Source organism: Scardinius erythrophthalmus, assembly GCF_964197995.2.
Source record: "Scardinius erythrophthalmus genome assembly, chromosome: 20".
NCBI classification, from domain to species: domain Eukaryota; kingdom Metazoa; phylum Chordata; class Actinopteri; order Cypriniformes; family Leuciscidae; genus Scardinius; species Scardinius erythrophthalmus.
The window spans coordinates 23,283,613-23,297,146 of NC_138240.1; the positions used below are offsets into that span (position 1 = coordinate 23,283,613).

At 38.7% G+C, this 13,534-nt stretch overlaps 1 protein-coding gene and 1 long non-coding RNA gene across 2 annotated transcripts; both read left to right on the plus strand.

Moving 5' to 3' along the window:
- Window positions 1–3,213: 3,213 nt before the first annotated feature.
- On the plus strand, window positions 3,214–4,304 carry LOC308680633. Its single transcript, XR_014028933.1, has 2 exons — window positions 3,214–3,321; window positions 3,412–4,304. It is a non-coding gene; the product is annotated as an uncharacterized lncRNA (long non-coding RNA).
- A 2,573-nt stretch (window positions 4,305–6,877) lies between these two features.
- Window positions 6,878–10,144, plus strand: LOC308680919 (uncharacterized protein). The gene is made up of 4 exons (XM_081349371.1): window positions 6,878–7,253; window positions 7,908–7,935; window positions 8,054–8,122; window positions 8,855–10,144. The coding sequence occupies exons 1-4, from the start codon at window positions 7,059–7,061 to the stop codon at window positions 9,316–9,318; spliced, it is 756 nt and encodes a 251-aa protein (XP_081205497.1). The 5' UTR covers window positions 6,878–7,058; the 3' UTR covers window positions 9,319–10,144.
- The last annotated feature ends 3,390 nt before the right edge of the window (window positions 10,145–13,534 follow it).

Sequence of the window (13,534 nt, forward strand, 5' to 3'; positions counted from 1 at the left end):
CGTTTGTTATGAATAACAAAAACAGGTTATAGTTTGCTCTGTTTTTGTTTAGCCTAACTTTACTACAGGTGCCCTCAATCTCTCAAATACCATTTTAAAGCCATTTACTGGTCAATAAATATTATGTTGTGAATAATCAGCTTTGTTCTTTTGTTTCCCCAGAACAACCATTACATTTCTAAAATAATCTGAACATTTCAGTGGCAACATTGAATTACAGTAAGTTACCTGCACCACATGCAAGTACTTTATTACTATGAACTTTCTCTGTGTGAAATTGTATTGTTTGACTGTGTACTTGTGTTTTTTAATCAGTTACTCTCTGAAAATCTTTTCTCATGATCTCAAATCTCATTCATGTTACTCAGAAAAATAATATCACAGGTTTGATTCACAAAAAATGCTATAGACATTTTAACTCTGAATTATAACTTCAAGTTTAGTCTTTTTCAACAAACAAAAAAATTAATAAATAGGAAAAAGCTATTGAGAGTGAGGAGTTGTCGTCACGGTATAGAGCCCCTCCCCCGATCCGCCATGTTGGCAGGATTCCAGCGGCAAAACATCATTGTTTACGTGTGTTGTTAACTCGGTAGTAGAGGAGGTTTTCGCAATTCCGCACTGTTTTACCATGCCTGGAAGTAAAAACTGCTCCAGTGTTTGTCACAAGAAGCCAAGCGCCGACATTAGGCATTTCTCAATAGCAAGTACGCAAAGTTTGGACTTAAATGCCAAGTCCAGCTCAGGAGAATGACTCCCGAGGACGCGCGTCACTCAGCTCGCTCTGCTACTCCGGTTATCTCTGTATGTACATTTTAGGCAACAATAAAACGAAATATGTTATAAAACACTACACTGCCTCTTTTCGTTTTCATTTAAAGAAATCTTAAACATTACACAAATGTGGTTCAGGCAACGCATATTTATTATATTCACTACACGTAACGTTAGCATATTTATAACAAAACTTTTTTTTAAAAATTGTTATATTTAAATTAGGGGTGTCCATGGTTAACCGATTAACCGATTAACCGTTAAAAATTGCGTAACCGAGTGAAACATTTTGCTCGGTTAAAGTGGCGTCAATGGCGTGCATTGAATTTAGTTGTAATACATTTTTGCACCACCAGAGACCGCTAACGTTAGACCAGTTTTCTAATATGAAGCGGGCAAAGAAAGCGCGCGTCTGAGAGTGAAGGCTGTGCGCGAGCCAGAAACAAACATAGTATCCATGCCACTGATCGCAGCACAATAATATCTGTCTGCAGAGCCGTAGAGCCACAGCTTTACCCCAGGAGTTTTACCCCACGCATGCGCAGTTTCATTACAACAGTTTTACCCGCAGAGTCCGTTTACCGTTACATTAACCCATACAATTTGTATTATGCATTTCCTAAACATGTACTTGCTAATCAAACACTTTATATGAACAAACTACTAATCTATAAAACACAATCGGTCTTCCGACCTTTTACTATTGTGTTGATATGCGCGAGGGAGAGAGCAATACAGCGCTCGTGTTGTTTGAAGGCGGTGAGAGTGCGCGCGCGCGGCCGTGACTCTCTCACTGTTTGTTCTTATGCGCTCTGTCCACTGATCTAAATAATTAGTTGTTACGACGACTTATTTGTTCCCTCGTTTTAATAAATCGTGGACACGTTGAACTAATTCCCTCCCTCATTTTGATTTAACGAATTACAACGTGGCCAAAACAGTTTGAAACTATTAATTAGTGAATGCTAAAGACCTATTTTTTGTGAATTGGTGAATTTGCAGGTGAATTATTTCGTGGCCACGAATGAATAATTATTAAACTGTTTTTCTTACCTGTGAAGATAGCTCTTCAGTGAAGGCCGAGTATTCTCGTACAGCTTTTTATTCCTTTTTTTTTTTGTGTGTGAATTGGTGAATATTCAGGTGAATTGTTTCGTTGCCACGAATTAATAATACCTCAGCACGTTTTACAAGACCCTTCTCGATCGCAGCGGCGACGAGCACTTTGACCACTTGATTTAAAAAACAAAACATTTCAGTGCTAGATCGCCTAAAAAAAAATAAAAAACGAACGAAATGAATGCTCTGCTAGTTAACTGGAGATGTTTTGTTTACTATTTGTATTGGTATTCGTGCCGCGAGATGTTTCAAAAGTGGTGGGGACGATATCGACCCTTAGAAAATAGTGGTGGGGACATATCCCACCCGCAAATTACGCCTATCTCGGGGTTGCGGCGCGCACACTATGGTTAACCGAGTATTAACCGCTAAGGGCCTCGGTTAACGGTTAATGAAAAACTTGAAAACGTGCAGCCCTAATTTAAATTGTTCTTTTCGTTTAAATTTTAAAAATATTAAACTTATTAATATGGTTCAGGCAATATATTATGTGCATTTGTACTCTGATCATGACTGTAATAAAATAAAATAAAAATACAAAACTAAACCCTGTCTCTTTTTGTTGAATTTCAGTTTTATCAATAATAGTCATTATAAAAGTAGCCTATAAGTAAAAAGTACAAGAAGCTATACAATAAGAAATAAAGCAAACGATTCAGTCAAACATACAAAGTCAGCGCTCTAGTCTAACATTACAACAACGGTAAAGTTAAATAGCCTAAATATAAAGTTATGAAATTTCACTTAGCCCTCAGTTTGGCCAGGGAACAAGATTCAAGACCAAAGATCGCCCGTTAGGTCAACACAAGACAAATTATATCTCATGTTATCTTCTCTAAATACCGCTGTTTTGCGCTTGGTGTGAGCTTGTTCCTGTAAGGTCCCTTTTCTTTCGCCTTATCTTTTTGCATTGCTTTACTTTCTTCCTTTTCTTTTTCGTATTCGTAGATCAGTCTGTGTCCCGCTGAAATAATAAATAGCCTAATAATAATAGCCTAATAAATGCGCAAAAATGAAAGAGCTCTGGAATGTTTAGTCGCGCTTCTGTGTAGTTCTGAAGGCGTTGCCCCTGGCAACCAATAGCGTCTCCTTCCATCATGGCCGACAGGCTCAGACCCCGCCCAAATCAACCCAAGTCGGCACGTGACTCCTCACTCTCAATTAGGCTTCAGAAGACTTGCAACACAACCCATAACACATGAGTTGTGAACTCATTGATTATTTTTAGGATCTTTTCTGGGACATTTTTGGAGCTTAACCATTTTTACATAAATTGTTGCATTGAATTGAACTAGACAAGTGTGCATAAGAATGGTTTCATGAATGATTTACACAATTGTTTTCTGCTTGTGTTTCATGCAGTGTCAGCGAGGGGTTGCATTATGCCTGAGATCTGCTTTTGGGTTCCACAGACAGAAAGTCAAACAGGTTTGGAACGTCACAAGGCTGAGGAAATTATTTAAATTTCACAACTATCACTTTAATAACATTACTAACAGTAAATTTTGTACTTTGCAGGGATCTCGGAAAGCTGAAATACAAGTTTGATCAAGAATAAAAATCCTCCTGTAGACCTGAAAATCACTGAAGTGCCTGGACCATCCACCAGAAAAGAGGAAAAACAAACGGAAAACGATGCTGTACCTTTTCACTTTTCTAACTCGTTAAGTACCTCACACCAACTTGGTCCCATAGTGACATTTTTGACCACAAACGAAATTGCTGATCGTGTGAATTCATATTGAAATGACTGAATTCACCAGTGAACATTCACAGAACAACAGATCATTTTACTGCACCTTAACTCTGTTTCGGGTCGAAGCCTCTACTTCCTCTATCTTTCATGAGAATACTCAACAACCATTTATGAACACTGTTGATTCAAGTCACACATTTAAGCTTTTCAAAAGCCATAGTGTACATTACAGTCTCCAGTCTAACGGCATCCCAGACTTAAACATTTTATGATTCAAAATAGCTGAATAACTAACCATCAGAGATTTCAGTATAGAGATAAAGGTTACAGCACAATGAGTGTATATTAGCACTGTTGTTTGTTTTTGGCATCTGATAGAGCTTTTGGACTTGGAAACAGTGATGTCAGACTCACCATCGGACTGAAACACAAATGTTTTAAAGTTAAGTATGATGGACATTTTTAATTAGTTCAAATGTAATTTTTTTACATTGATTTATTTAGTGGAACATATGTGTTTCCATGCATTTTGTTGAGATGTCTTTTCTTGTTTATCTATTGTATATACATGGTTGATTATTCATGTTGCTTATGTATTATACTATTTTTTTGTGTAGTCATTGATATTAATCTGTAGTTAGCTTTTTTCCCCATGTGCATGGAAGTGTATGTATAAAAATGAATATCAAATATGTAATAAACAATTCTTATTTTGTATTTGGTTCAATTTGTTTATTATAATAGAAGTCAAAGGTAACCATAGTAATAACATGAAATTAAATATTTAAAAAAAAATGAAATTTGGTTCCTGGAGGCACCCACAGTGGTTCCACACAGTGCCTAATATAAGAGTTCCTCAGGAAACCTGTGTGGTTCCTCAGAGAACCGGCCCTTTTTAAAGGGTGCCTAGAGGATCTACAGACGGTTCCGCCGGTGTGGCAAAGTGAAGAACCCCAAAAGGTTCCTCCAGGCACCTTTTATTTTTACAGTGTACCTTAATTTTAATCAATGTTTCATCAACCAATTGCCTGGATTTAATAAATAAGTAAATATAGCAGAAAATAGATCAGGACACGGAGGCGCGGGCGCGTGAACTGGTGAAACTCATGAACCAAAACTCAGGTCTGTACTTGCCTCACAGACCTGAGACGTATATATATATCGAAAGCTTGAAATGTGTACTTTTAAACAGAACAATTCAAAACGAAAGAAAACAGACTGTTCTCTGCATGTAATCCGTATGCAATGCGCATTTCTCTATGGCGCGTTCACTGCAAAGATTGTGCGTCAGCATCAATTAAAATGTCTCCTTGTTATATTTTACATATTCATTATCATTACTTTTGCCGGTTCTTTGTGACAGCTTTTAGGTGCTTTATTGGCAGCGCCACAGTTACATGTTACATGAACGCGTCAGCACCGAAAACATGGAGATTTTTTTTCAATCCCTGTTTTGGCAAGGGGAAAAACTGATCAGAAAATGTAACGAAAATGTTCAGCCAGAATATTTTACTATTTTAATATTTTAAAAACTTATGTGTGAAAGGGTTAAGGTCTGTTTATGTCTTCCCTATGGCTTCTGTCTTATCACATGACCACATTTTTCAAAGCAATGAAATCATCTTATCTGATGGTCGCCCTGGCGACTGAAGGCCTCTTCTGCTCTCTTGCCTCTTTTGGGGGAATATTTCATTCCTAAGAGCGGGCTTTAAAGCTTATTTGTTAAATGTAACAATAAGTTATGTGTCTGATTGTCTCAGTTGTTACAGTGGAATGTCCTGGCCAGAGAACATAATACAGGTTATGGTTGATGATATAGTCTGATGAGGGGAACCAATTTGAGCTGTTCAGCTGGAGAAAGCTGTGATTCATCCATGCCTCATCTTATCCTTATCTCTACCAGATAGTCAGTGAGTTTAGATAGAGTTGATGATAATGACAATGATGATGATGGTGAATGAGTATCAGTTTTCATGTATAATTGTGTATCATCAGCGTAACAATGGAAAGAAATTCCAGTTTGAGGATCAATGGCCTGAGTATAGCCGTTTTTAGGTCAGACGGTACGATATGTGACCAGACTGAAGTGATTGGTTTATTATTATGGGGATAAAGGGACTGATGGCAGAAATATCCTCTGCTTTCACCAGAGCTGTAGAGAAGGGGTCAAGGGCACTGGTGGAGGATCTCATCACCCTGATGGTGTCCTCAACCTCAAATTGAATAACTTCTGGGAAGGGCTAGGGTTAGGTTTTTTTTTTTTTTTCAATACTTTTTTCCCCCCTTTGCCATTCTTTATTTTTGTGAGTAAAACATTTTTTCTTTGCTCAAAACTATTTTTGTTTTGCAAAACTTTATTTAACAAAACATTTTAGTAACTAAATTGAATTTTATAGTGACAACATGTTACAATGTTTCCATGGTACAATTTCTGGTAAGCTACGGTTTTTTTTTTATTGCTTGACACAAATTTCACGATTTCAATTCAATTCAATTCTTGTGATTTGATTTAATATTGACTCATTTGGATAATATTGATCATTTGGCTGTAGTATTATTTAAGGTTAGAAATAACTCAAATTAAATATAATGCGTTTTTTTATTATAATAACAACTTTATTTAATAAGTAAAAATATAATAAATATGTAATATAGTAGGCTAGGATATACATATTTAGCAAAATACTCTCTATAGCTCTTTTTTTTATAGCCAACTAACGTAGCCTAATTATATTATGGTCATTAAATGGCTTTCCTGAGGTAAATGTTATGTGACACAATGTCCAGCTGTTTCATTGACCCCTTTACGCGAATGAAAAACACTGATTGATCGATATTATGTATGAGGAATATACATTTCGGTAAATTGTAGGCTACTGTGTCTTTCAACAGTGTTCGTGTTTATTTACTAGCTTGTAGATATGATAGGTTCTGCCGCTAGGGATCTGTCAATCACATTTACAAGCGCCAAAACGATATTTATTGTTTGAATTTCGCAATACAATTGACAGAATCTGAGAGCTGAGATTATTATATTTTTTTTTAAATCATAAGTAACCTGCACTGTCTTGTATGTCGGTCTCCGTGCTATCACCATACAAATTCACAGACCTTTAATCAGGCACTGCTCTTGAAGCGTTGAGTCATAGAGCATGACTTATTGTACGGGGGTTTCGAATAGCCTTACCCCAACATTTACTGTAACGCTGTGAACACGCAACACTAGTAATGCCGACGTAATAGTTTATTTGCTCAAGAATTTGGCACGTAGTCAAGCGCAGGTCTTGCATGAGCAAAGCAGGAAGCGACACTGGATTGACTTAACCGAGAGAGCCTCACGTTTTCAAGATGCCGAAACTTAACGAGTAGGCTGTTTGTTTTGGGCGTTGAAGAAAACACGTGGGAGAAATAGCATATATAGAGGAGTCCGAGCAGAGGGAATGAAGCGGTGCATTTTAAACTATCCTTTATGGAGATGGGAAAAGAAGAGACTGCCGGTAAAGAGTACGTGGTTGTAATGGAGCTCGATCCCGTGAGCCGTCTTAAGACACAGTTCCGCTCACTGCGGCGACGGGTATTCTTCTTCCAGTCCATCAGCCTGCTATTCTGCTTCTCCATCTGCATGTTCACGATCATCAATCACTCATACCCGTCGACGTGCAAGGTAAGACGCATACATTCAAAGTCAAGTTCAGTCAGGTATGTCACTGCTTAGAGAGCCAGTGAAGTTTATCATTTGCTTTGCTGAATAGATCATACACGAAAGACAACGTTCAGATATGTACATGGGACCCGTTTTATTATTGATTGCAACAAATTTTAACTTCTACTCTTCATTTATTTATTTATTTTACTTGTAATGACTTCTAGTTTAACTAATGTGTTTTCTAATATTAAAAAAAGTTTAGTATTAACTGGAATACTAGTGTACTGTATATTGTAATTTATATAGCCTACTAGCTAAGTCTGAAATAATAACCTATCTATTATTAGTGGCATAGTAAGAAATAAGTACTAGTAGTGAAACTAGGACATACCATTAATCATGGGAAAACAAAGTTGTCAGAAGTAAATAGTTGATAACACAGTTAATAGGATATGACTAGTAATACCAACAGAATAAGTAGGCTACTAGCATCTAATAAAGAAATAATGATACATTACTAGTGTTAATAAAAAATATGTTGCTCATTATTTAATTATTTAAAAAAAAATATTGATAAAAAAGTACAGTTATGCCTCAGATAATCAATACACTGATTAATTTAGGATTCATTGTGTGTTTATTAAACTGTTTACATTTGCTCTATTTTCATAGGAAAATGTAACTGAGGCACCTAAATTTGGTGAGTTCATTACTAAAGCTGAACTTTATTGTAAATATTGAATTTAGTGTCTTTCACATTGTGGTACCATGATGCATTATATATGACATCTTGAATATCACATTTTCCATTCATTTAGGAATGCAGCGTCAGGGCAGCGAAGCATTGACCCAGACACAAATAAATACATCCATCACTCGTCTGACAGGTAAGAAGTAATGTATTAAGTGCATTAAGAAGTAATTCATTAGTAGACATACTGGTAAATACAAAACTTAATCACCAATTCACCATTTGGAAACGATTTATTGTAACCAAGAGATGTTCCTTTAATCAGACAACTTGCTGTAATTTAGGCCCTGAATTTTAAATAGACAGCATCTGTTTAAATTAGTTTACAATTAAATATTAAGTAAAGCTGCATGATTAATTAAAAGATCATGACCTTGATTCAAACACCCACACCATCTTATTCCTAATTGACAACGATTTAGCTATGCCTATTATAACTTGGACAAGTGCGATCGCAGCGGAACATTCAAATCATTATTTCTGTGTTATAATAATTAAAATGATCGCAGAAGTACTGGGATAAAAATGTATAGATCGGATGTCACTAATGTCTATGGTAGAGATCGAAATGGAGTAAGTCACCTTCTGAAAGTAACTTGACGCTTCAAATAATTCATTCAAATTGATTAAAAGTGTTATTTTGTTCAGAATCGTCGGAGAATTGTGATCTCCGTTTAAAAAACAAAAAGTTTTTAGTGCTACATAAAGTATTAACATTAAGGAGTTTCATCACTGTCATTGAGCAGGAGAAACACAGATATGTTTGAGCCAGATGTTAGACAATAGCATATCATATGCAATTTTCATTCTCAAAGATTCTTAAAACATTTATGGCTAAATGTATTAACACGTTTTCCCTTCTCTCTAGTTAACTCTAGTGCTTTGCCTAAAGACGGACCTTTTGATAAAGAACAACTTGTGCCATGGATGCTTTCACGAGTCAATCAGGCACCAAAACAAATCCAATCCTTGACCTTGGAGGGAAACGGTACGCTTCTGAGAGTCCATCGTGACGGAATGTACAAAGTTTCTTTGCAGATCACGTACAGAGGAACAGAAAAATGGATGAACACAACCGATGGTAGCTACCCTCTGCAGCATAATATTAAGCAGCACACTGACAGATATAGTAAAGAGGCCCTGCCGCTGCTCACCTACATGGAAACAGTGACATTTACATCCCCATACTGGAGCAAAAGTATGTTCTCTGAAGGTATTTTTTTTCTCGAATTTGGGGATAGACTCGAGGTAGGGACCAACAGTCTGCCCCTTATTGATGGAAATGTGGAACAAAAAACAGTCTTTGTGGTGTATCCTCATTTTTCCACATGAAGAGAATATGGTGAAAATGAAAACAAAATGACATTCTCTCTGTAGCTTTGCATACAGGTCGAAAGGGCTAGCATGAATGATGTATCATATTCATTTGTCTGTGTCATCTAAACCAGTTCTTCTTCTGTCAGCAGAATAATTTGGATTTCAGATATATTTGAGATATTATCAATAGCAAAGCCATGTACAGAACAAAAAATACTGTGGAACAGTGACTGTGTCACATGTTAATACCAGGGTACTTTGAAATATACTTTGGTACTGAAATAATTTCCTTCTAGGGTATTTTTTTCAAGAACAACATGTCAAAAAAATACATGTTCTTACCATAGTAGGCTACTTTGGGGTATGTTTTGTATGTTCCGCTTCAAAGCTACATTTTAAAGCATTGCAATGGAGGAGTATTTTTGTTCTATTTTGATTGAATTTGTTCAAAAGATAAAACGATACATTTTCTTCCCAGTAATGTCAAAACGTATTGTATTTTATAATATTTATGTCATTGTAACATTATTTATGGCTTTTGTATGCTATTTATGTTCAATTGTTAAGGATTTGGGTTGCTAATGCAATGGTTGAAATTACGTTAACATTACAGAACGAAGATAGTGATCGCAATCCTTATACTGCAGTGTGAGGTACATTATGGGTGCTGTCATTGGAATTAGTAGGCTATTACTTTTTGATTAAAAGGGTTAGAAGTTTCTTGAAATCACCAAATATCACATTTGTAATGATTTGCATGAAAGGTCTTTTATGTACATGAATACACCTTCAAAATGACATTATTTCTCTGGCCATAAAGCATCAATAAATGCTATTTCATAAAGCCTGTGCCTGTGTTTTATTACATAAAGCAAAAGCAACCATTTGCTTGTTATTTCATTTTATATTATAATTATATTTAAGGCATCTGATTGATATTGGAAAATGGCTATATAGTTTATTTAAACTCTCTTTGCTATATAACATCATATCATTAGTAGATTAGTCATAACTCCTGTCAAGTCATAACTGCTTTGACAGCATTTGTGTCTGATAAGAGATTAAAGCCACAATATTTATTTAGTAAGTAGTTGGCACTGAGAACCAATCAAAGGAAATTTGCATATTAGGTTTGGTTGTAAAACAATTCAAAACTATTTGCCAATAGGTTGAGCGCTATCAATCTACACTTCTGCCTTAAACGAATATTTTCTTTTAATTAATACATTATTAGCCAACTGCGTGATTTGTATACGTACATTTCTGAAATACATAACTTTGACACAGTCACCTCTTATAACAGATCACTCCAAATTGTAGACACATGCATTTTCTGTAAAGCTGCATTGAAACGATATGTATTGTGAAAAGTGCACAAATAAAATATGAATATTTTGTCAAAACAAGTCATATCTTATTTTTCTTCTCAGATAAATGTATCTTGTTTTATAGACATTTAGTATACTTTCCTCTAAAACACATCCCTTTTAGATGTGATAGTCTTATTTGTTTCATAAATCCATTCCATAGCCCATGTTTGTTACACAAGGCCAATCTTCCAGTCTTGTAAGCATGACATATCTAGTCAGAAAAAGCGATATATTTTTAAATGGAACCATGGTAACACGTTATTTTGATGGACATTCTGTTGACTTAAAGAAGCGTTTCACCTACATGTCAATGAACTCTCAGTAGAGTATTAGTAGACTGTTAAATTTCTGCTAATGTTTTATTTTGATGGTCCCCCATCAAACATTCTACTGACTATAAGTAACTTTACAAGTATTTACAAGTCAATTTATTCTTCTAACCCTACCACAAACAGTATACTCAACTAATAGGCCTACTCTAATGAGAGTTAAGGCCCCAATACTCACGGCAAAGTTCTTTATCGGTCCTTTCTTAAAAAAAATTTGAAATATGTAAACAGCAATATACGGTTAGCAAACATCCGACGCCGCCCACACTACTGAGAGAGACATTTAGATGAATATGTATGTGCTGTGCGCTTTCCTCTCAATAACAAAATAAACACAACAAAATTGAGAAAACAGCAAGCATTTTTTTAAAATCAAGCATAAGAAAAGCATCTGATCATAGCAACGTGGATATGTTTGCACGAGCTCTGCAATTCTGCACTCTAGTAAAGTCACATCACGTTGCTTAAAATCAGGCAGCTTTACCATATTAAACTTAAAAAAAAAAAACAGTGTCAGTGTCTCGTTTCATCTGAAGTAAAACGTTTCGGTTACTCACGTAACCTCTGTTCTCTCTAGAAGAGGGAACGAGTATTGCGTAGTTGCTTACGCTACGGGAAAGCCTTTCTTTCTCGAGATACTGAAGCCAAAAATTATCCTTAATTTTTATAATCTTGTCAACGCAGTGCGGCAGCCTGCAGACCTAGGGCAAGCTTACTAGCGTGCCCATTGGCTGCCCTGCGGCAACTGCAGCAGCCTACCGCTGAGCCCTTGGCGTGACGTCACGACCAATGAGCGCGCTTGGCGCGCTTAATGCGTCACAGCCCGCGAAAAGGGGTGTGGCTTAGCGTATATAAACAGGGCTCGGAGGCTGCTTCTCTGGTTTCTGTCGCATGAAGCGAAATGAGCTCGTGGTGCGAGCACGGCGGGCTACGCAATACTCGTTCCCTCTTCTAGAGAGAACAGAGGTTACGTGAGTAACCGAAACGTTCTCTTACGAGAGGTTCTCTCGTATTGCGTAGTTGCTTACGCTACGGGAACGCCCTTGTCAACGCCGTGCGCGCCCAGCATCCACTGAATGAGTCCCAGGGAGAGCCCGGGGAACGTGATAGCAGAGAGCCGGGCGGCCCGAAGAGGGCTAGCGCCGTACATAAGCACACACTAGGGGGTTAGGAGCGGCACGGCCGGTCCGAACTGACAATTCCCTGCATAGTGCAGCTCAACCAGTAGAGCTAAATCACACAACGTAGCCCGCGCACAGATAGTGGGCTGGCATACGCGAGACTTAGACTGATAACACTTTCGCCTGCAAGGCGGGAACATCCAGGTTGTAAAACCTAACAAATGTGGAGGGGGAGGCCCAGCCTGCCGCTGCACAAATGTCATGAATGGGAATCCCGCTGGACCACGCCCACGACGAGGCCATGCCTCTGGTGGAGTGAGCTTGAATGCCCAATGGGCACTGCAGGTCTTTAGACGCATAAGCAGCAGCAATAGCGTCCACTATCCATCTGGACAGGCTGTGTTTCGAGGCGGCGAGACCCTTGGTGCGCCCGCCAAACGAAACAAAGAGCTGTTCCACCACTCGTTTGACTGAAGACAGTGCTATCAGAAAAACGGTTTTGAGCGTGAGGTATTTCATATCCACAGTTTCCAAGGGTTCGAAGGGATGCGCTTTCAGGGCCTCCAAGACCAGTGAAAGATCCCACATAGGAACCGAGGGGGGTCGCGGGGGGTTCATCCTCCTGGCTCCTCTAAGGAAGCGGATGACGAACTCGTTCCTTCCTAATGCGCGGCCCAGCTCTGAACAGAGAGCGCTGAAATGGCCGTGACATAGACTTTGAGCGTGGAGGGGGACCTGCCCGCGTCCAGTAACTCTTGAAGGAAACACAGTACTCGCGATACCCCACATGTCTGTGGATCGAGCCCCTTAGCAGTGCACCATCTGTTAAACACTGACCATTTCGACATGTAGAGCCGCCTCGTAGAGGGGGCTCTAGATTGTATGATCGTGTTCATGACCCCGTCTGGCAGATCAGCGTGTAATCGTTGAGGCTCCACGCATGCAGAGACAGCGCTCTGGATGGGGATGCCATATCGAGCCGCGGGCTTGAGAGAAAAGGTCTCTCTTCACCGGTATCGGCCAGGGGGCTGAGTCTGCCAGCTGTATTAGATCCGGGAACCAAGCTTGGTTCTCCCAGTATGGGGCTAAGAGGAGCACTGTGTGGCGCGCTTCCCTGATTCTCTTGATGACCTGAGGCAGCAGAGAGACCGGGGGAAAAGCATACAGCGGGCCGCTGGGCCGGGTCTGGGCCAGCGCGTCCTCGTTCTTCGAGAAGAACTCTGGGCAATGAGCGTTGTCTTTTGACGCAAAAAGGTCGACTTCCGCTTTGCCGAAACGGCGCCACAGTGACTGGACTGTTTGGGGGTGTTGAGACCACTCCCCAGGGGGAACGCTGTCCCTGGACAGTCTGTCGGGGCCCTCGTTCAGGTGGCCAGGCACATGCGCGGCTCTCAGCGAGCGCAGAGAGTGC